Source organism: Arvicanthis niloticus, chromosome 8 (genome assembly GCF_011762505.2).
Source record: "Arvicanthis niloticus isolate mArvNil1 chromosome 8, mArvNil1.pat.X, whole genome shotgun sequence".
NCBI lineage: Eukaryota > Metazoa > Chordata > Mammalia > Rodentia > Muridae > Arvicanthis > Arvicanthis niloticus.
In genome coordinates this window covers 87,967,100-87,990,591 of record NC_047665.1, presented here as the reverse complement: position 1 = coordinate 87,990,591, position 23,492 = coordinate 87,967,100, and the positions used below count along the sequence as shown (strand labels likewise).

The following is a 23,492-nucleotide window of genomic DNA, read 5'->3' as shown; positions in this document are numbered from 1 at the left end:
TTAATCGATTTGTAGTATATTTATAGTATTTTATTTCATAGAAATTATGAATAAAGCATCAATGAACATGGCTTAGCAAGTATCTCTAGAGTATGACATCAAGTCCTGTAGGTAGAAGTTGTGTAACTGGGTCATATGGTTTATTTTATATGATTTATTTTATATGATTTATTTTTAGCTTTTTTGAGAATTTTCTCTACATTGATTTTTATACTGACTTCATCAGTTTGCAATCCCATCAACAGTGAGTGAGGTTCCCTTTACCCTGCATTCTTCCTAGCATTTACTGATTGCTCCATTGATATTGCCATTTTGACCAGCATAAGATGAAATATCAAAGTTGTTTAGACTTGCATTTTTCTAATTGCAGGAATGATCAACATTTTATGAGATATTTTGAGCCAGTCATTTATTTTTTTGAAAATCCATGTCACAGTCACATGTTTTGAATGGGTCATTTGTTTTTCTGACTCTTGAGTTTTTTGTACATTCTGAATATTAAACCTCTGTCAAATATATGGCTGGCAAATAATGTTGCCCATTCTGTGGGCTTCCTATTCGCCTGGTTGTTTTTTAGTCTTGAGAATTTTCTAGTTTTATAAAGTACTACTTGTTAAATTTTGACCTTAATTCTTGGGCAAATGAAGTCATAGTCAGGAACTCCCTTCCTATACCTATATTATGTAGGGTACTTCCTATGTTTTCTTCTAGCAATTTCAGTGTCTGAGGTTTCATGTTTAGGTCATCCATCAACTTGGAATATTTTTTAAGTGATAGATGTGGGTTAATTCAAATGTGGGCATTCAGTTTTCCAAGGACCATTTGTTCAAGATGCTTTCTTTGCTTCAATGAATGATTTTGGATGCTTTATTAAAGTTTAAATACTTCAAGTTATGTGTGTTCATGGTTGGGTCTTTGATTTTTCTTATACTGATCAGCATGTCAGTTTCTGTGCCAGTGCCATATTGCTTTTATTATTATGGTTTTGTAATACATCATAAGATTTGGAATTATAATCCCTCCAGCATTGGTTTTTCATTTGTTTTTGGTTTTTTCCTAAGTATTATTTTGGCTTTCTGGGAATTTTTGTGGTTCCATATGAACTCCAGGAATTTTTTTGTTTCTGAAAATAATTAAATGGAGATTTTGATTGCAATTGCATTGAATTTGTAAATAACTTTTAATAAAATGTTAATTTTCGCAATGTTGAGTTGTATCAATCCATGAGCATGGGTTGTCATTCCAGTTTTAATGTCTTTCTGTATCTCTTCAAAACTTTAGTTTTCATGGCACATATCCTCCACTTCTTTGGTGAGATTTATTCTACAACGAGGATGACATCTGCATTGTAAATAAATAAAATATCCAATAAAAAATTTAAAAAGGAAAAAGATTTATTTTACATATTATTTTTTTAAATATTGTGAACAATAGTGTGCCTATAGTTCCATTCCCTGTGTATTTAATTTTATTATATAGAAAACTATTGATTTTTACAAGTTGATTATGTTTACATTGCTATATTTGGTTATTATTTGGATAATTTTCTGAAAGAATTGTTGGGATCTCTAATGTACAGTATTATATCATTCACAAATAAGGACAGTTCAATATTTTCTTTCCCTATTTCTAGTCTTCTAATTCCCTTCTCTTGCCATATTGTTCCAGATAGCACTGGAAGTTGAATGTTGAAAAGGAGTGAGGATTGTAAATATTCCTCTCTCGTTCCTGACTTCAGTTGTATTGCTTCACACTTTATCCATTTCAGATGATGTGCTAGCTGTAGATATTTTCTACATAGCTTTTATTATGTTAAAGTATGTTCCTTTTAGCCCTACATTCTCCAGAACTTTCATCAGGAAGGCAGATTAGATTTTGTCAAAGGCGTTTCCTCGTCTATTGAGATGAGCATGAGATTTTTGTCTTTAAATCCATTTGTGCATTTATTGGCTTGCATATGTTGAATAATTCCTGCATTCAGGGGAAAAGGCCACTTCATTGTGTTGAATAATCTTTTTGATGCAATGCTGCAATCTTTTTGTTTAAAATATTTAAATGTATGTTTCTCAGGGATGCTGCCCTATACTTTTTGTTGTTGTTGTTGTGTGTTTACCTTGTATTTTGTGTTGTGGTTATACCAGATTTGTAGGAGTTTGGGAGTGCTCCTTCTGGCTCTATTGCTTTAAGATTTATATTATTTAAAATGATTTTTAATTTAAACATATTTTAATTATGTTTCTCATTCCCTATGTACTTCTAGAGGCTCTCCACATTCCTACCCACCCAACTTTAAGTTATTTCTCAAAACACAAAAATCAAAAATAACAACAAATTTTGTCTTCTTGAATATTTTAAGAAGGGTTGGGTGTAGATATTATTTAAACATCTGGTAGAATTCTGCTAAGAATTTATCTGTTCCTGAATTTTTTACACATGCTTAACTTTATGTTACTACCTTACCCCTCATTTGTTATGGGTATGTTTGAGTGTTTGGCTTTCTCATGGTCTCATTTTGGTGGTTTAGATGAACATAGAAACTCATCCATTTCTTCTAAGATTTTCAGCTTACTAGAGTGTAGGTTTTTTAAATAATCTTGCACAATATTTGAATTTTCTTTGGTGTCTGTTATAATAATTCTCTATCTGTTTCTGAGTCAAATATTCATCCTTCTTTCTTTTGGTTTGATGAGCCAAAGTATGTCAACTTTTTATTATCATCTCAAAGAACCAGCCTTTAGATTTGTTTATCTTTACAGTGTTTTCTTTGTTTGTCTTTCATTAATTTCTGCTCTAATTTTTACTATCTCTTGTCATTGACTGGGTTTGGATTTGGTTTATACCACTATTGGTTAAACACTCAAAATACTCTGAACTCATCTGAGAGACAGGTGCGCACCCACATTTATTGCAATAGATAAACAAGAAATAGATCCACTTAACAGTCTATCAACAGGTGACAGGGTAAAGAAATTATGCTGTAGCTTGTGGCTGGGGCAGACACTTAGCCGGTCTGCTCCTGAGAGGACACCATATCCTAAGACATCCTAGAGGAGCAACTGAACTCAGATCAGCAGGTAAGAACAATTCAATAATGACAAAAACAATGGAAAGTCCACATACACATGGAAACTGAACAACACTCTACTCAATGATGACTTGGTCAAGGAAGAAATGAAGAAAGAAATTGAAGACTTTTTAAAATTTAATGAAAATGAGGACACATCATACCAAAACTTATGGGACTCCATAAAAGCAGTACTAAAAGGAAAACTCATAGCTATAAGTGCCTACAAAAAGAAACTAGAGAAAGCATACAATAACAAGTTGACAGCACACTTGAAAGATTTAGAACAAAAAGAAGCTAATATGCCCAAGAGGAGTAGACAGCAGGAAATAATCAAACTCAGGGCTGAAATCAACCAAGTTGAAACAAAAAGAACTATACAAAATATCAACAAAACCAGGAGCTGGTTCTTTGAGAAAATCAACAAGAGAGATAAACCCTTTGCCAGACTAACCAAAGGGCACAGAGACAGTATCCAAATTAATAAAATCAGAAATGAAAAGGTAGACATAACAACAGAAACAGAAGAAATTTTAAAAAAATCATCAGATCCTACTACAAAGGCCTATACTCAACAAAATTGGAAAATATGGATGAAATGGACAATTTTCTAGACATATAGCAGGTACCAAAATTAAATCAGGAGCAGATAAACCATCTAAACAGTTCCATAACCCCTAAAGAAATACAAGCAATCATTAGAAGTCTCCCCATCAAATAAAAGTCCAGGACCAGATGGTTTTAGTGCAGAATTCTATCAGACCTTCCAGGAAGACTTAATATCAATTCTCTTCAAACTATTCCACAGAATAGAAACAAAGGTAACACTACCCAGTTCATTCTATAAAGCTACAGTTACGCTCATACCTAAACCTCACAAAGACCCAACAGAGAAATAGAACTTTAGACCAATCTCTCTTATGAATATTGATGCAAAAATACTCAATAAAATTTTTGCAAACTAAATCCAAGAACACATCAAAGCAATCATCCATCATGATCAAGTAGGCTTTATCCCAGGAATGCAGGGATGGTTCAGTATTCGTAAATCCATCAATGTAATCCACTACATAAATAAACTCAAAGAAATAAAAACACATGATTATCTCACTAGATGGTGAGAAAGCATTTGACAAAATTCAACATCCCTTCATGTTAAAAGTCTTGGAAAGATCAGGGAATTCAAGGCCCATACCTAAACATAGTAAAAGCAATATACAGCAAGCCAGTAGCCAACATCAAACTAAATGAAGAGAAATTTGAAGCAATCCTACTAAGAATGGACTAGACAAGGTTCTCCATTCTTACCCTATCTATTCATATAGTACTGGAAGTCTTAGCCAGAGCAATTAGACAACAACAACAACAAAAAAGTCAAAGGGATACAAATCGGAAAGGAAGAAGTCAAAATTTCACTGTTTGCAGATGACATGATAGTATACTTAAGTGACTCTAAACTTCCACCAGAGAACTCCTAAACCTGATAAACAACTTCAGTAAAGTGGCTGGATATAAAATCAACTCAAATAAATCAGTAGCCTTCCCCTACTCAAAGGATAAACAGGATAAGAAAAAATTAGGGAAATAACACCCTTCACAATAATCACAAACAATATAAAATATCTTGGAGTGAATCTAACCAAGCAAGTGAAAGATCTATATGACAAGAACTTCAATTCTCTGAAGAAAGAAATCGAAGAAGATCTCAAGATGGAAGGATCTTTCATGCTCATGGATTGGCAGGATTCATTTAGTAAAAATGGTCATCTTGACAAAAGCAACCTACAGATCCAATGCAATCCCCATCAAAATTCTAAATCAATCCTTCATAGTGATTGAAAGAGCAACTTGCAAATTCATTTGGAGTAACAAAAACCCAGGATAGTGAGAACTATTCTCAACAATAAAAGAACTGGGGGAATCACCATCCCTGATCTCTAACTGTACTAGAGGGTAATAGGAATAAAAACTGCATGCAGAAAAGAACCCACACACCTATGGTCACTTGATCTTTAACAAAGGAGCTAAAACCGTCCAGTGGAAAAAAGACAGCATTTTCAACTAATGGTCCTGTTTCAACTGGAGGTCAACATGTAGAAGAATGCAAATCAATTCATTCTTATCCCCTTGTACAAAGCTCAAGTCCAAGTGGATAAAGCATCTTTACATAAAACCAGATACACTGAAACTAATAGAAGAGAAGGGAAAGACTCTCGAATACCTAAGCACAGGGGAAAAGTTCCTGAACAGAACACCAATGACTTATGCTCTAAGATCAAGAATTGACAAATGGGACCTCATAATATTGCAAAGCTTCTGTAAGGTAAAGTACACTGTCAATATGACAAAATGGCAATCAATACGTTGGGAAAAGATCATTACCAATCCTACATCCAATCAAGGGCTAATATCCAATATATACAAAGAACTCAAAAAATTAGACTCCAGACAACCAAATAACCCTATTACAAAATGGGGTACAGAGCTAAACAAAGAATTTTCAAGTGAGGAAATTTGAATGGCTGAGAAGCACCTTAAGAAATGTTCAACATCCTTAGTCATCAGGGAAATGCAAATCAAAACAAGCCTGAGATATCACCTCACACCGATCAGAATGGCTAAGATCAAAAACTCAGGTGATAGTAGATGCTGGCGAGGATGTGGAGAAAGAGGAACACTCCTCCATTGTTGGTGGGATTCCAAGCTGGTACAGCCACTCTAAAAATCAGTATGGCATTTCTTCAGAAAACTGGACATAGCACTACCTGAGGACCCAGCTATACCACTCCTGGGCAGCTATACCACTCAGAAGATGCTCAAACATATAACAAGCACATATGCTCCACTATGTTCATAGCAGCCTTATTTATAATAGCCAGAAACTGGAAAGAACCCAGATGTCCTTCAACAGAGGAATGGATACAAAAAAATGTGGTACATTTACACAATGGAGTATTACTCAGCTATTAAAAATAATGAATTCGAGAAATTCTTAGGTAAATGGATGGAACTGGAAAATATCATCCTGAGTGAGTTAACCCAATCACAAAAGAAGACACATGGTATTTACTCACTGATAAGCAGATATTAGCCCAAAAGCTTGAAATAGCCAAGATTCAACTCACAGATGACATGAAACTCATGAAGAAGGAAGACCAAGTGTGGATGCATTGGTCCTACTTAGAAGGAGTAACAAAATACTCAAGGGAGCAAATATGGAGACAAAGTGTGGGACAGAAACTGAAGGAGGCACTGTCTGGGGACCATTCCACTTGGTTATCCATCCCATGTGCAGTCACCAAAGGTAGACACTTATGTGGATGGCAGGAAGTGCATGCTGACAAGAGCCTGATATAGCTTTCTCCTTAGAGGTCTGCCAGAGTCTGACATATTCAGAGGCAGATGCTCACAGCTAACCACTGATCTGATCAAGGGGTTCCCAATGAAGAAGTTAGAGAGAGGACTGAGAGGACTGAAGAAGCTAAAATGGTTTGTGGCCCCATGAGGAGAGCAACAATACCAAACAACCAGAGCTCCCCAGGGTCTAAACTACCAGCCTGGGAGCTCATAGGAAGTGACCCATGACTCCATCTGTATATGTAGGGGAGGATGGCCTTGTCGGACATAAGTGGGAAAGGAGATCCTTGGTCCCATGAATATTGAACACCAAGTGGGGGGTGGGTATCTGAGGGTGGGGAGGTAGGAGTAGGGGGTTAGGTGGGGGCCCATCCTCATAGAAGCAGGAGGAGGGGGAATGGGATAGGAGGTTCCTGGGTGGTGGTGGGGAATGGCGTAAGGGAATAAAATCTGAAATGCAAATATAATATCCAATGAAAATATGCTGTGATATGTATTTTTTGTTCCTACAAATTATAGCACTTGGAGAAAAATGGGTAGATATAAAATTATATATTCTGTAAAATAATTCTGACTCAGAAATACAAATGCTACCTGTTTTCCCTCATATGCTGAAACTGAGTTGAAGTATGTGTGTGTGTGTTTAATCGAAAAACGAACCATGTTAAAACCCTATTTCCAAAGACAACACACACTTTAGCTAGAGAATATAGGGAAATCAATTTCAAGCTGACGGGGAATATTCTTCACTGGTACTATTAAAGCTACCCAGTTGTGAGTAAGTTTCCCAATCAAGTAGAAAATTGATGATAGATAGATAGATAGATACATAGATAGATAGATAGATAGATAGATAGTTATATTTCATTGTATATCATATTTATAAAGTTCTTAAAAGAATAAATAAGATGTAAAGGGATCACAAGAGGGAAACAAAAGCTCTTAAAGATCAAGGGCAAATAAAAGTAATTGTTAGCATGTGATATGTAATGCAAACAAGCTATATGGAATGTACAGATCTAGGACAATTTAGGCTTCAGCAAGTTGGAGCAGACAGATGTGAGGGATACTAGGAAAGAACATATAAAAGTAAAGTTTTATGAAAATCACATACTAAAATTTATTCCTTTAATAATAACTTGTGATTTAAAGTATTTTAAGCATTCAGGTTTTCTAGATTATTCTTGTATTTTTGAAGATTATAATTATATCACTTCCAATGTCCTTCCTTTAAACCTTGCCATATATCACTCATTGAATGATTTTATCTCATTCAAATTAATGGCATGCAACATACAGATATTTTTACAGAATGAATAAAATATAGAAATACACTGAATGATAACTAGAGTTTCCCCTGAGACAAGAAAGAGCCATAAAATTTTAGTGAAGTGTTTTACTTTCTTCCTTTTTAAAAATTCCAATACTATAAACCTCTAAGTGAGTGTTATATTGTAAACCAATTTGTGTAATTATGAGCTCTGGGCATTCTATCTCCAAGATCATAAAAGAGTCAATAATTACCCCAGGCCATCAAAGTTCCAATGTCAAGGTTCAAGTACATTGGGGCACTGACATGTATTCTCTACTGCTGGTTGATTGCATCAGTGGATTACTTCATTATTTATTAATATCAAGCCTAAGGAACCAGGACCTTACATGAACAAGACAAAGGAGTTACTTTGGATCTTGGTCATGACCCAGCAAAGAATACACTTAAATAAGTAAGTGATGTAAAGGATGAATGATAGAGAAAAAGCCCTTGGAAACACTGATCTCTTGTCATAAAAGAAAAATTGATGAGAGGAAACTGGCCTATAAATTTTCTTCTATGATGATTTGTTAATTTATTCTCTATGTTGTATTAAGGTGGGCTGATATATAAGTCAATTTAATTTCATTCCCAATGGATTGTGTTTGTCAAAGACGTCTCAGACACCAAAAGTAAAAAAAGTCCCTTTTTAAAAGCAGTCTTACAATATTATGAGTGTAAGATAAAAAAGAAGAAGGTGGATAACCACAGTACTATGTTTATTTCCCATTGTCATCCTATGGGTCCCTCAAAATTGTTTCATTGGAAATTCTGTTATTATGAAGATGAGGAAGAATAGCAAGTAAAGGAGAACAGCAGTAGCATCTCGAACTATTACTAAAGGATTTTGCGCTCTGGACTCTGACCTATACATCCCATACGGCTTATTTCTCTTTATTTACCTAATAACCTCCACTTTGATGATTATCAGCTTGTTTTCTAGAAAACAAAAAGTGCAGCATTTATATCAGTTTTACACCAGATAATGGAGCAAAAAAATGTAGTAATATAGATTTGAAATGGATCACCTTGAAAGAGAGATAGAGGGGGGAGACAGGGAAGCAGATGTTCATGTATCTCCACCAGTCAAAGATAGTTGATATATCTAGGTTGGGTAGTGGGTTACACCTCTGATTGAACAATACCAAAGTTATAAAGCCTATGATTAACATTTCTTTAAAAAATGTATAAATGCAAAATGAAAAGGGGGCATGGGATAGGGGTTTTCTAAGGGGGGGGGAATGGGGAAACGGGATGGTATCTGAAGTGTAAATGAAAGATCTAATAAAAAAAATAAACATCAAAAAAAAAAAAAGAAATGGATCACCTAATTATTGACATGGGATTTTTTTCAGAATGATCTTGCTTAGTTTTTCCCAATAATAAACTCATATGTTTCATTTCTTGTAAATTCAGGAGATTCATGTTTTTCCCTTTTGGAATTCCTCACAAACCACAGTGGGAGACATCAACTACTTCCACAAAAAGAAGAATAGCCATACATAGCAGGCAAAATCACAAAGAAATAGTATCATATTAATTCAAGGCAGATATGCCCTGGCCTCCAGAATAGCCTTAAAACTGTCCATATCTTCCTCCATTCAAGAAATATCACACTGGATGATAACATAAAATCAGATTTTCATTTTATTCTACTCAGAAGGCTAGATAGGATTATAATACATGCTTTAGATGTATATGCCATATAGCCTCTAGAATTCCAGACTAATAAAAACAATATGCTTCAGATAGGCTAAGAAACAATACAAAATGTAACTCCTGTAAGTATACATACAAGTAACATTGTAAAGGCTGAGCAGATTGTACTTATAAATAAATATAGAAGTGTGTGTGTGTGTGTGTGTGTGTGTGTGTGTGTGTGTGTGTGTGTGTGTGCATGTGAGAGAGAGGGGGGTGGAGAGGGAGGGGAGAAGCTGTTAATTTGAAAAGTAACAAGGAAGAGTATATGAAAGGGTCTGTAAGGAGAAAGGGGTATTAAATTATTTAATTACATTATAATCTCAAAACCTAAGAAAATGAAAGAATATTGATCTAAAAAACTGTACTTTTCATGTGTTTAGCATATAACTTTGAAGATACATTACATTTACTACTGACTAGTTCATATCCTACAAACAGTAATGTTGATAAATTCTATTTTATACTGTTCTAAGAGGCAGTAACTAAGCAAAAAACTTTTGAAATGGTTGAAAAAATGAAAAAAATTTATACCATCAGACTAAGAAATGATTTAATTTTTAATTTATTCATTTTTGTTTATTATTTCAATAATGCTTTGGAAAGCTGTTAGTATCTCTGAGACTTGATGTTTTTATATGTGACAATTTTTAGTAAGTACAATTGCATTAAATAGTAACAGAAAATGGGAAAATCAATTGTGTGACTAGGTATTGGCAAAATATTTATATATTATGAATAATAATAGGGTGAGATTAAACTTCATAAAATTAAAATAAAATGCCTGGCAACCTAAAATATTATTTTCTATTTACATGATGAAAATTTTCATTTTCCCTTATATTAAGTATTCTTTAATAAATTGAAGGCAATAATTATGTCTATTTCCTTTTCATTTCCCCATAGCTTATACTATGGTTAACATAAAGGATGTTTCAAAAACTACATGCCAACATTAAAAGATCCTTTATTAGCTTACAAAGATTGGTCATAATCAATGCAACTTCGAAACATTAGGTAATTCTTTTCTATGCTTTCATCTCCTAAAAATACCCCCTCATAAGAATAGTATCATGAATTTTAATGTTATTATTGAAAGCATTACAGCATTCATATATTCAAAGTTCATGACATAGATTTTGACAGGCATAGAAAATTTAAAAGACAGAAAAACTGAGTATGTTGTGGTGCCCCTAGATTGTATATAAGTGTTTAAACTTAGGTGCATGCATATAATATGAAATCAGTAATTTAGACAAAAAAGGAAAAAAAGAGAGTCTCAAGAACTTTTTATTGAAATTTTTATTTTCATACACTATATTCTAGTCATAATTGTCATTCCCTCCTCATCCCAGATATTTCCAACCTACCACCCACCAACCATACACACTTTCTCTTTGGAATGCTAATAGTGAATCAAAAATAAAACAAAACAAAAACAAAATAGAAGAAAGTAAGTAAGTAAGTAAAGTAAGTAAGTAAGACAGACACAGAGAGAAGAATAAAAGAAACAGAGAGAGAGAAGAAAGAAAGAGAGAAAGAAAGAAAGAAAGAAAGAAAGAAAGAAAGAAAAGGAAGAGGAGGAGGAAGGGAGGGAGGGAGGGAGGGAGGGAGGGAGGAAGGAAGGAAGGAAGGAAGGAAGGAAGGAAGGAAGGAAGGAAGGAAGGAAAAGAAACATACACACATAAAATACATAAAAACAGTAAACCAGAAACCATAATATAAAGGCAAAAGTTCAATAAGACAAAAAAAATCAAGAATTTTTTAAAGGAAGCTAAGGAGAATGCTCAGTGTGTACATGTACGAATTGAACACCTGAGTTTGAATATGCAAGACCAGTGTAAACTGATGTAAACGGTAGCATGTCCCTGTAACTGCAGTACTGGTGGGTAGGGGTAGAAACAAGAAAATCTCAAGTACTTGCTATGGGAGTTGTTATTGTTGTTGTTGTTGTTGTTGCTGTTGCTGCTGCTGCTGTTGTTGTTGTTGTTTTAATCTTTTTTAACTAATTAAGTTAATTTATATCCCAATCTTAGCTGCCCCTTCCTCCTCTCCTCCCAGACCCTCCCTCTTACCTCACCTCCCCAACATATTTCCAACATCCCTTTCTTCTCAGAAAAGTCTCAGTAAAAGGAAGGCCTCCCATGGGTATCAACCAACCTTGGCCTGTCAAAATTGTAGTAGGACTAGATACAACTTCTACTGTGGCTATGCAGGGCAGCCCAGGTAGGGGAAAGAGGCCCATAAATGGGCAACAGAGTCAGAGCTACTGTTCCTGCTGTTAGAAGTGCACATGAAGACCAAGCTATCAATTGTGACCTATGTGTGAAGGGCCTAGGTCTTGCTATATATTCACTTTATTATGTTTAGGTATAAGCCTTGTTTCCAGATATCTCCAAGACTTTTATCATAAAGGGTGATGGATTTTGTCAAAAGTTTTTTTTCAGCATCTCATAAGATTACAATGTGGTGGGGTTTTTTTCTTTCAGCTTGTTTATATAATGGAATATATTTATAGATTTTCATATGTCGCACCAGCCCTACATCTCTGGTATGAAGTCTACTTGGTTATGATGGATAATGTTTTGGATGTCTTCTTGAATTTATGGGCAAATATTTTATTGAATACTTTTACATCAGTGTTCATAAGGGAAATTAGTCTGCAATTCTTTTTTTGGTTGAGTCTGTGTGTGGTTTAGGTATCAGGATGATTGTGGCTTCATAAAATGAAATTGGCAGTGTTCTTTCTATTTCTATCTTGTGGAATAGTTTGAGTAATATTGGTATTAGCTCTTCTTTGAACGTCTGCCTAAGCTCTGCACTAAAACCATCTGGCCACAGGCTTTTTTGGTTCAGAGATTTTAATTACTGCTTCTATTTTCTTAGGGATTATAGGACTATTTAAAATGTTTCCCTGGTCTTAATTTAACTTTGGTAAGTGGTATCTATCAAGAAAATCATCCAAATAATTTACATTTTCAAATTTGGTGAACTACAAATTTTTAAAGTTAAGACATAATTATTCTTTGGATTTTCTCTGTATTGGTTGCTATGTCCCTGTTTTCATTTCTAATTTTGTTAATTTATTTGTTTCTCTCTGACTTAGCTTGGCCAAGGGTTTGTCTATATTGCCAATTTTCTCAAAGAATCAGTTCTTAGGTTTTGGGGTTTTTTGTATTGGGGGGAGGGGCGGTTGATTCTTTGTAGTGTGCTCTTTTTTATTGGTTATTTTATTTATTTACATTCCAGATGTTAGCCCCTTTTCCAGTTACCCCTCCACAAACCCCTATCCCATTCCCCTATGCTCCCTGTTTTTATGAGGGTGCTCCCCTACTTACCCACCCACTCCCACCTCACCACCCTAGTATTCCTCTATGCTGGGGCATTGATCCACCACAGGACCAAGGGCCTCCCTTCCCATTGGTGCCAGATAAGGCAATACTCTGCTACATATGTAGCTGGAGCTATGGGTCTCTCCGTGTGTGTGCTTTGGTTGGTGGTTTGGTCCCTGGGAGCTGTGAGAGATCTGGTTGATATTGTTGTTCTTCCTCTGGGCTTGCAAACCCCTTCAGCTCCTTCATTCCTTATTCTAACTCCTTCATTAGCATCTCATTCAATTTGTTTCTAATTTATGGATTTCAGCCAATATTTTAATTTTTGTGGCATCTACTCCTCTTAGGTATGCTTTCTTCTTTTTGTTCTAGAGCTTATATGTGTGCTGTCAAGTCACTAGTATGAGACACCACTTATTTCTTCTTTTTCCAATAACTTAGTAATTTTCTTGTTCATTTTAAATCTTGATCACAGCTCTGGCTCCCTCCTCTCTACCCATTCCAACCTTGACAAATCCTTCCACCATTGCTCCCTCCCCTTCTCTTCAGAGAAAGGGAGGCACACTGTAAGTACCACTCCATCCTGGGATATCTAGTGACAACAGGACTAGGAAATCCTCTCCTGTTGAGGCCCAACCAGACAGTCAAGACAGGAGGCAGGGAAACCAGTAGCAGGAACAGAGACAACCCTCACTCCACTATTAGGAGACCCAAATGAAGACCAAGCTGCACATTTGCTACAAATGTCTAGGGGGTCTAGGATCAGTTCCTGCATGTTCCTCGGTTGATGGCCCAGGATATGTAAGCCACATGGCATGAGGTTATTTGACACTATAAGTCTTCTTGTTGTATCATTGACCCCTCAAGCTTGTTCACTTCTATCCCCAACTCTTCTACAAGACTCCTCAGCTCCACCTGATGTTTGGCTGTGTGTTTCTGCATCTGACCCCATCTGCTGCTGGATGAAGCTTCTCAGGAGACAGCTACACCAGCCTCCTGTCTTAAAGCATAGCAGAGTATCACTATTAGTGTCAGTGGTTGGCTTTCTCACATGGATGGGTCTCAAGCTGGAGTAGTTGTTTCTTCAGTCACCGCCCCTGCTTTATCCTTGTATGTCTTGTAGGCAAGACAAATTTTGGAATGAAGGTTTAATGAGTGAATTGATGTTCTGCTCCCTAATCTGGAAGTCCTTCCTGGCTACAGGAGGTGGCTGCTTCAGTCAGTCTCTATATCTCCCTCTAGTAAGAATCTCAGGTAGGGTCACCCTCATCGACTCCCTGTATCCTTTCTCATCCTAGGCCTCCAGCTAGTCACAAGAGATGTTCCAATTTCATTCTCTCTCCCAGCCCACTCCCCTGGCCTAACTCTCCACACCTAATAATTAGCCCCTTTACCCTCTTCACCCCCTCTCCTACCCAGTCACCTCATTCTATCCACCGCTGGTGACTATTTAGAGTCCCCTTCTCGGTGAGATTCATGCATTCTCTCTTGGGGCTACCTCATTACTCAATTTCTTTGGCTCTGTGGATTGTAACATTGTTGATCCTACATTGTATGGCTAATGTCCACTTACTTATAAGTGAATATATTCCATATGTGTCTTTCTGGCTCTGAATTACCTCAGTCAGGAAGATATCCTGAGTTGCATTCATTTGCCTGCAAAAATCATGTTGTATAGCCAAATGTCTACATGTAAAATAATACAAATAGATCCATATTTAACAACCTGTTCAAAGCTCAAGTCCAAATGGATCAAAAGCATCAACATAAAACCTAATATACTAAATCTAATAGACAAGAAAGTGGAGAATAGCCTTAAAGCTATCAGGACAGAAAATAATTTCCTGAGAAGAACACAAATTTTTCAGGCTATAAGATCAATAATTCTCAACAAAGGGATCTCGAATGCCTGATAAGTAGTTAAAAAAATATTCAACATCCTTAGTCATCAGAGACGTGCAAATGAAAAAATCCTGAAACTCCATCTTCCAACTGTCAGAATAGCTAAGATCAAAAACACAAGTGATAGCAGATGTTGGTGAGAATGTGGAGCAAGGGGAACACTCCTCCATTGCTGGTGGAAGTGCAAGCTTATACAACCACTTTGGAAATCATTTTTGCAGTTTCTCATAAGAAGTGGGAATTGTTCTACCCAAAATATGCTCCACTATACCACAAGAACAGTTGCTCAACTATGTTCAAAACAACTTTATTCATAATAACCAGGAACTAGAAGAACTTAAATGTCCAACTAAAGAATGAGTAAAGAAAATATGGTACATCTACACAATAGAATACTATCCACATATTTAAAACAAAGACATGACTAATATCTTTATGCAGTCAATTAGGGCAATGGGTTTTTCTCTTAGCAGGGCTCTCATTGTGTCCCGTAAGATTAGATATGTTATGCATTCATTTTCATTGAATTCTAGAAAGCCATTTATTTATTTATTTATTTATTTATTTATTTATTCATTTATTCCTTGAACCAGTAGTCATTGAGTAGACAGATGTTCGGTTTCTATGGGATTGTGAGCTTTATTTTGTTTCTATTATTGTGAAGTCCAGATTAATCCATTGTGCTCTGATAAGAATCAGGAGCTTACTTCAATTTTCTTGTATCCACTGAGACTTACTTTGTGTTCAAGTATATTGTCAATTTTGAAGAAGGTTCCATGAGGTGCTGAGAATAAAGTATATTCTTTTTTCTTTGGGTGAAATATTATATGTAGATATCTTTTAGGTCCATTTGATTCATAACATCAGTTTTATGTTGCTATCTACCTGGCCAATCCATTGGTGAGAGTGAGAGGTTGAAGTTTCCCAATCATAATACATGGGGTTCACTATGTGATTTAAGCTTTAGTGAGGTTTCTTTTATAAATATGGATGGTCTTGCAAAAATATTCAGAATTGAGACATTATCCTGGAGGATTTTTTTCTTAGATGAGTATGAAATGTCCTTCCCCATCTCTTTTGATTAATTTTAGTAGAAAATTTATTTTATTAGATATTACAATTGCTACTCCAGCTTGCTTCTTGTTTCTGTTTGCTTGGGAAATCTTTGTCTAGTTCTTTACTCTGAGATGATGTTTAGTTGTGTTTCTTGTAAGTAGCAGAATGATGGATCCTGGTTTTGCATCCATTTTGTTAGACTGTATCTTTTTGTTAGAGAATTAAGTCCATTTGTAGTAAGAGATATTAATGACCAATGATTTTTAATTCCTGTTCTAAAAATGTGGAAGACATGATGCATTTGTGTGTCATCCTTACACAGAGATGATGCTAATCTTCTCTGTATCATTCAGATTTTAGTATATGTGCTTCCAAAGTGAGCACACTATAAAAATTATTTTTAAAATAAACTATTTAAATATATATAGGAAAATTAACAGAAGATTTTAGCCCAAAATCCCAAAGTTATTTGTTGGTTGTAAGGCAAGTGAGTAGATCAATTCATTGATTATAACAACTAAATTTTGTAGGGGTAATTCCAAGTCTACAAAATAGTACTTCTTAAAGACTCATTATTAAGTAATCATTATGCCTTCTTTAAAAACAATAAATATTACTCATTGAAGTAAAAAATTAAGATTAATATGTATTTCTTAAATCTCAAAAATGACCTTAATAAGGTTTGCTTCTCTGATATTTAAGAAGGAACATTAAGATCTTCACATACTGTTTTCTAATTAAATAAATTGTAAAGAATTCACAGTCTTCTATACATTTTAAAAATATTCACAGATCAATACATGGATTAATGATAGTGGTCAACAATAGTCTCTGTAAGTTAAAGTCAAAATTGTATTATTCTAAAATTTCCGCATGCACAATAATATCTTTTCACTTTTAAAAATCACTATTATTACAGCAAAAACCCAAAGAGAATATAGCGCATTTTTCTTAAGATATTGGTAGCAACTCTATTTATTTTCTTCTCTGTGTCATCCAAAAAGATTGCTTTATTTTATCATAATCTTAAACTTCTGATCCCTCATGTTCTTGGTTTAAACACACTGTTACACTAACTTTCTCACTAATATATTTGTATAAATGGAGATTATAACATGAAAACCCATATGTAGAGGTGTAGATGATTGGTCTTGTCATGACTCTGAAAGCTATGCACCTCAAGTGAGAACATTTTGCTTGAATTAAGTTGGACTTTAAAATAAATGCTTTTTCCTTTTTTAATTATTTCTTTTACTTCTGATATCATAGTGTAATTATACTTTATGTCATGTATTTTTCCAATAAATTTTGTTTCTCCAAAGGTGTCCAAACAACACAGAAGCACAAAATCTACAGGTTGTCTCAGAATTCCATCTCATGAGCCTCTCAGAGAATCCAGAACTGCAGCCTTTCCTTTTTGTGCTGTTTTTATCCTTCTACATGATCACAGTGCTTGGAAATCTGCTCATCATTCTGGCTGTGAGCTCTGACTTTCACCTCCATACCCCCATGTATTTCTTTCTCTCCAGCCTTTCCTGGTCTGACATTTGTTTGATCTCTACTATAGTCCCAAAGATGATTTGGGATATTAAAACTCAAAGCAGAGTCATCTCCTATGTGGGCTGCCTAACACAGATGTCCATGTTTATAGGTTTTGCATGTATGGATAGTATGCTTCTGACTGTAATGGCCTATGATAGGTTTGTGGCCATCTGTCACCCGCTGCGTTACAAGATCATTATGAATCCTAACCTCTGTGCCTTCTTAATTCTGGCATCTGTTTTGGCAAGTCTTGTGGACTCTCAGGTGCACAATTTGATTGTGCTTCAATTTACATACTTCAGTGATATAGAAATCCCTAACTTTTTTTGTGATCCTTCACAACTTCTTAATCTTAACTGTTCTGAAATGTTCACCAAAAACATAGTTATACATTTTGTTGGTATCTTTTTTGGTTTACTTTTAACCTCAGGAATTATTTTCTCATATTATAAAATTATTTCTTCCATCCTGAGAATTTCATCAACAGATGGAAAGTATAAAGCCTTTTCCACCTGTGGGTCTCACCTGTCAGTTGTTTGCTTATTTTATGGAACAGCCACTGTAGTATACATTGGTTCAACTGGATCAAATTCTCCTGAAAACTGTGCAGTTGCTTCACTTATGTACACAGTGGTCACACCTATGCTTAATCCCTTCATCTACAGCCTGAGGAACAGGGACATTAAAATTGCCCTATGGCAGCTGCAGAGAAGAGTAATGTAATTGTATAACACCTTCCATCATTTTTGAAGTTTGAGTTCTTAACCCAACTATCTAGCCATAAAAATATAACCTCTTTGGTGTTGTGGCTTTAATTTCACTCCACTAATACCTAAATGCATATTCCTTTAGTTTGTTTTTAATTAAATTGAATGAGAATATTTACTGATGAATTAATAAACAACATTCTATTTCACCATTCATCAGATAAGCCAATACTCTATTTTATCCCAGCCACATTGTCAGTGATTAAGGAAACAAAAATAAACTACAATAGAGATATGGAGAAAGGAGAACATTTATACATCACCATGGGAATGTACACTACTCCCATAACTATTGAAGTCATATGGACCTTCCTCAAAGAAGCTAAAAGTTGCCCTCCCCCACTTCCACTGCTGCTGCTGCTGCTGCTGCTGCTGCTGCTGCTGCTGCTGCTGCTGCTGGGCTGTCTATCGCTGCTCACTCCAGCTGAGCCTTGAGGACCAGGGCAGAGACTGCCTCCAGTCCCTGGACTTAGGGCACCGCCGTACTTTTGCTTATGTGCATGACTCATTCCTATATCATTTCTCTTTATGTCTAGGGTGGGGAGAAATATCCCAGACTAGGGGAATCGAACAGCTTCTGGCTTCTTCAGAGACCAAGCACATGCATGGCATACAGACAAAACACATATAATAAAATAAGAAGGGGGGGCTAAGACAGAGAGAGACAGAGAGATAGAGAGAAAGAGAGAAAGCTTGACTCCAAGGTATTCTAACATGCCTAGGATCACAGTTTGAACCTGCACCTGGACCAAAGGGCGCTGGCTCTGCAACCACTCCAATCAACACCCAGAGGGAGCCAGACTCCCAGGTGCTCTAAAACGCCCAGGATCACAGGAGAGGCCACAACATCTGCCCCAACACTCTCAGAGCAACTGTGTCCCCCAGAATCCAGGGACACAGGAACCCCCGCCCAGCCAGTGGCACTGGTTACTTCTGGTCTGAACCTGCAGCCTGAGCAGACCTGAGGTGCTGGCTCTGAATCCACTCTTAAAACACCTAGAGGGAGCCTGACTTCCAGGTGCTCTGAAATGCACAGGATCACAGGATCACAGGGTCACAAGATCACAGGATCACAAAGGAAGCTTGACTCCTAGGAGATGGGGCACACCCAGAAGCACTGGAGTTCTGACACACTTAAGATCACAGTTGAAGCCACATCTTTCCCAACACCTAGTGTAACTGGGACCCCCACAGAAACCAGGGAAACACAAACCCCCACCAGAGGCATGGGCTCCTTCCAGCTTGCACCTGTGCCCAGTAAACCTAGGGCTCTGGCTCCCCACCCACCCCTGCAACACTCAGATAAAGCTTGACTCCTAGGAGTTCTGACACAACAAGATCTCAGGACCTTGATCACAGAAGGATTTCAGGATCCCAGAGTTTGACTCCCAGGAGCTCTGAAACATTCAGGATCTCAGGATCACAGGATCCCAGAATCGCAGGATCACAAAAACAGCTGGACTCTGAAGGCTTCTAACACAACCAGGATCACAGGAGAAACAGGCTCCAGTCAGAGACAGCAAGGGCAGGTAGCACTAGAGATAATCAGATGGCTAGAGAGGCAAGCACAAGAACATAAGCAACAGGAAGCAAGGCTACTTGATATCATCAGAACCCAGTTCTTTCACATTAGAAAGTCCCGAATCCCCCATATCACCAGGAAAGCAAGATTCAGATTTAAAATCACTTCTAATGGTGATAATGATAGAGGACTTTAAGAAGGACATAAATAACTCCCTTAAAGAAATACAGAAGAACACAGGTAAACAGGTAGAAGTTCTTAAAGAGGAAATACATAAATCTCTTAAAGAAACACAGGAAAACACAACCAAACAGTTGATGGAATTCAACAAAACAATCCAGGAACTAAAAATGGAAATAGAAACAATAAAGAAATCACAAAGGGACACAACCTTAGAGATAGAAAACCTAGGAAAGAGATCGGGAATGATAAATGCAAGCATCACCAACAGAATACAAGAGATAGAAGAGAGAATCTCAGGTGCAGAAGATACCATAGAAAACATTGACACAACAGTCAAAGAAAATGCATAAAGCTCCTAACTCAAAAGATCCAAGAATTCCAGGACACAATGAGAAGACCAAATCTGAGGAAAACAGGTGTAGAAGAGAGCAAAGATTCCCAATTTAAAGGTCCAGTAAATATGTTCAAAAAATTATAGAAGAAAACTTCACTAACCAGAAAAGAAAAAGATACCCGTGAACATACAAGAGGCCTAGAAAACTCCAAATAGACTAGACAAGAAAAGAAACTCCTACCATCACATAATAGTCAAAACACCAAATGCGTAAACCAAAGAAAAAATATTAAAAACACTAAAGGGAAAATGTCAAGTAATATATAAAGGAAGACTTATCAGAACTATACCAGACTTCTCACCAGAGACCGTAAAAGCCAGAAGATTGTGAGAAGATGTCATAGAGACACAAAGAGAACACAAATGCCAGCCCAGGATACTATACCCAGCAAAACTCTCAATTAGCAGAGATGGAGAAAAACAAGAAATCCCATGACAAAACCAAATTTACACAACAGAATGGGCCCTACAAAGGATAATAGGCAGAAAACTGTAACAGAAGGAGGGAAACTACACCCTAGAAAAGCAAGAAAGTAATCTTCTTTCAACAAACCCAAAAGAAGACAGCCACACAAACATAATTCTACCTCTGACAACAACAACAAAAAAAAAACAAAAACAAAAAAAACAAACAAACAAAAACAGGAAGCAACAATCACTGGTCTTTAATATCTTTTAATATCAATGGACTCAATTCCCCAATAAAAGGACATAGGTTAACAGACTGGATATGTAAACAAGAACCAGCATTTAGCTTTTTACAGGAAATGCACCTCAGTGAAAAAGAGAGACACTAACTCAGAGTACAAGGCTGGAAAAAAAATTTTCTAAGCAAGTCCTCCCAAGAAACAAGCTGGAGTAGCCATTCTAATAGTGAATAAAATTGACTTTCCCCTTCTGTCTTTCTCTGGATCCATCCCGGTAGCTGAGGCAGACACCCAGTGGGGTCTGCACCCTTGGGGAGATTGTATCCTCAGACATCCCTGGAAGGTCAGTGTCCTCAGGGAGGCAGGTAAGGCCAGACCCTCTAGTTGTCTGCCTCCCTGAGGACACTGGCCTCCCAGGGATGTCTCAGGATAAATAAAGTCTCTACAAGGGTGCAGACCCCCGCTCGGTGTCTGCTCCAGCAACTGGGATGGATCTGGAGAGGGGCGGAAGGGGAGTGGAGTTCTGCAGGGGTGGGGTTGGGTACCTGTAGGGGGGTCCTGTAAGCTTCCTACTCCCAGCTGTGGGTCTGCACCCTTGTAAAGATTTTATTTATCCTGAGACATCCCTGAGAGGCCAGTGTCCTCAGGGAGTCAGGTAGGGCCAGTTATGCACTGCCCTATGCACCAGAGCCACAGCTGGGAGTAGGAAGCTCTCAGGACAACACCCCCCAGCAGGTACCCAAACCCTGCCCGTGTGAAATTTCACTCCCCCTCCACTTCTCTCCAGATCCCAGGGGTGGGAGCAGGCATCCAGTGGGTCTATACCCTTGTGAAAACTGCATCCAGAGTCAGCCTAGAGAGGTCAGTGTCCTCAGAGAGGCAGACACCCAGTGGGCCTGCACTCTTGTGGAAACTGTATCCTGAGATATCCTAGAGAGGCCACCGACCTCAGAGCAGGGACACTAAACCCAGAGTCATCCTGGAGGAGCCACGGAACTCAGAGCAGCAGTCACCTTATCCAGAGACATTCTATAGGAACCACTGCACTCAGAGCAGCGAACACCTAGTTGGTCTGCTCTCAAGAAGACACCTTACCCTGAGACATCCTAGAGGAGACACTGCACTCAGAGCAGCTGGAGCTCAGGACAACAGGATCACAGAGACATCTGGACCCTGAGGAGTTCTGACACAAGCAAGAAGACAGTCCCCAGTCGGAACCAGTGAAAGAGAGTAACACTAGAGTTAACCAAATGGCAAAAGGCAAGCCCAGGAACGTAAACAACAGAAACCAAAGTTATTTGGCATCACCAAAACCCAGTTTCCCCACCATAACAAGCCCTGAACACCACATCACACCAGAAAAGCAGGACCCAGAATTAAAATCACTTCTCATGATGATGTTAGAGGATTTTAAGAAGGTCATAAATAACACTCTCAAAGAATTAGAGAACACAGGTAAACAGGTAGAAGCCCTTAAAGAAATGCAAGAAAACACAACCAAACAGATGAAGGAATTAAACAAAACAGTCCGGGATCTAAAAATGGAAGTAGAAGCAATAAAGAAATCTCAAAAGGAGACTACTCTGGAGATAGAAAACCTAAGAAAAAGACCAGAGGTCATAGATGCAAGCATTACCAACAGAATGCAAGAGATAGAAGAGAGAATCTCATGTGCAGAAGACACCATGGAAAACATTGACACAACTGGCAAAGAAAATACAAAATGCAAAAAGCCCCTAACCCAAAACATCCAGGAAATTCAGGACACAATGAGAAGACCAAACCTAAGGATAATAGGTATAGATGAAGGTTATGACTCCCAACATAAAGGGCCAGTAAATATCTTCAACAAAATTATAGAGGAAAACTTCCCTACCTAAAGAAAGAGATGTCCTTAAATATACAAGAAGCCTACAGAACCCCAAATAGACTAGACCAGAAAAGAAATACCTCCCATCACATAATAATCAAAACATCAAATATACAAAACAAAGAAAAAAATACTAAAAGCAGTAAGAGAAAAAGGTAAAGTAACATATAAAGGCAGACCTATAAGAATTACACCAGACTTCTTATCAGAGAGTATAAAAGCGAGAAGATCCTGGACTGATGTCATACAGACCCTAAGAGAACACAAATGCCAGCCCAGACTACTTTACTCAGCAAAACTCTCAATCAATATTGAGAAACCAAAATATTCCATGACAAATCCAAATTTACACAATATCTTAGCACAAACCCAGCACTTCAAAGGATAATTGGTGGAAAACTCCAACACAAGGAGGGAAACTACAACCTAGAAAAAGCAAGAAAGTAATCTTCCAACAACCCTAAAAGAAGGTAGCTATACAAACATAACAAAAATAACAGGAAACAACATTCATTTTTCCTTAATATCTCTTAATATCAATGGACTCAATTCTCCAGTAAAAAGACATAGACTATCAGACTGGATACGTAAACAGGACCCAACATTTTGCTGCATTCAGGAAATGCACCTCTGTGAAAAAGACAGACACTACCTCAGAGTAAAAGGTTGGAAAACAATCTTCCAATCAAATGGCCCCAAGAAACAAGCTGGAGTAGCAATTCTAATATCAAATAAAATCGTTTTTCAACCAAAAGTAATCAAAAAAGATAATGAAGGACACTTCATATTCATCAAAGGAAAAATGTACCAAGAGGAACTCACAATTCTCAACATCTATGCCCCAAA

At 37.0% G+C, this 23,492-nt stretch overlaps 1 protein-coding gene and 1 non-coding gene across 2 annotated transcripts; one reads left to right on the top strand and one right to left on the bottom strand.

Annotated features, from left to right (window-relative positions):
• The first annotated feature begins 8,023 nt into the window (after positions 1 to 8,023).
• Positions 8,024 to 18,184, top strand: LOC117714086 (olfactory receptor 7E24-like). Its single transcript, XM_034510709.2, has 2 exons — positions 8,024 to 8,145; positions 17,044 to 18,184. Exons 1-2 carry the CDS (start codon positions 8,081 to 8,083, stop codon positions 17,984 to 17,986), a joined length of 1,008 nt encoding a protein of 335 aa, XP_034366600.1. The 5' UTR covers positions 8,024 to 8,080; the 3' UTR covers positions 17,987 to 18,184.
• On the bottom strand, positions 15,999 to 16,105 carry LOC117714487 (U6 spliceosomal RNA). Its single transcript, XR_004607561.1, has one exon. It is a non-coding gene; the product is annotated as a U6 spliceosomal RNA (small nuclear RNA).
• Positions 18,185 to 23,492: the final 5,308 nt, after the last annotated feature.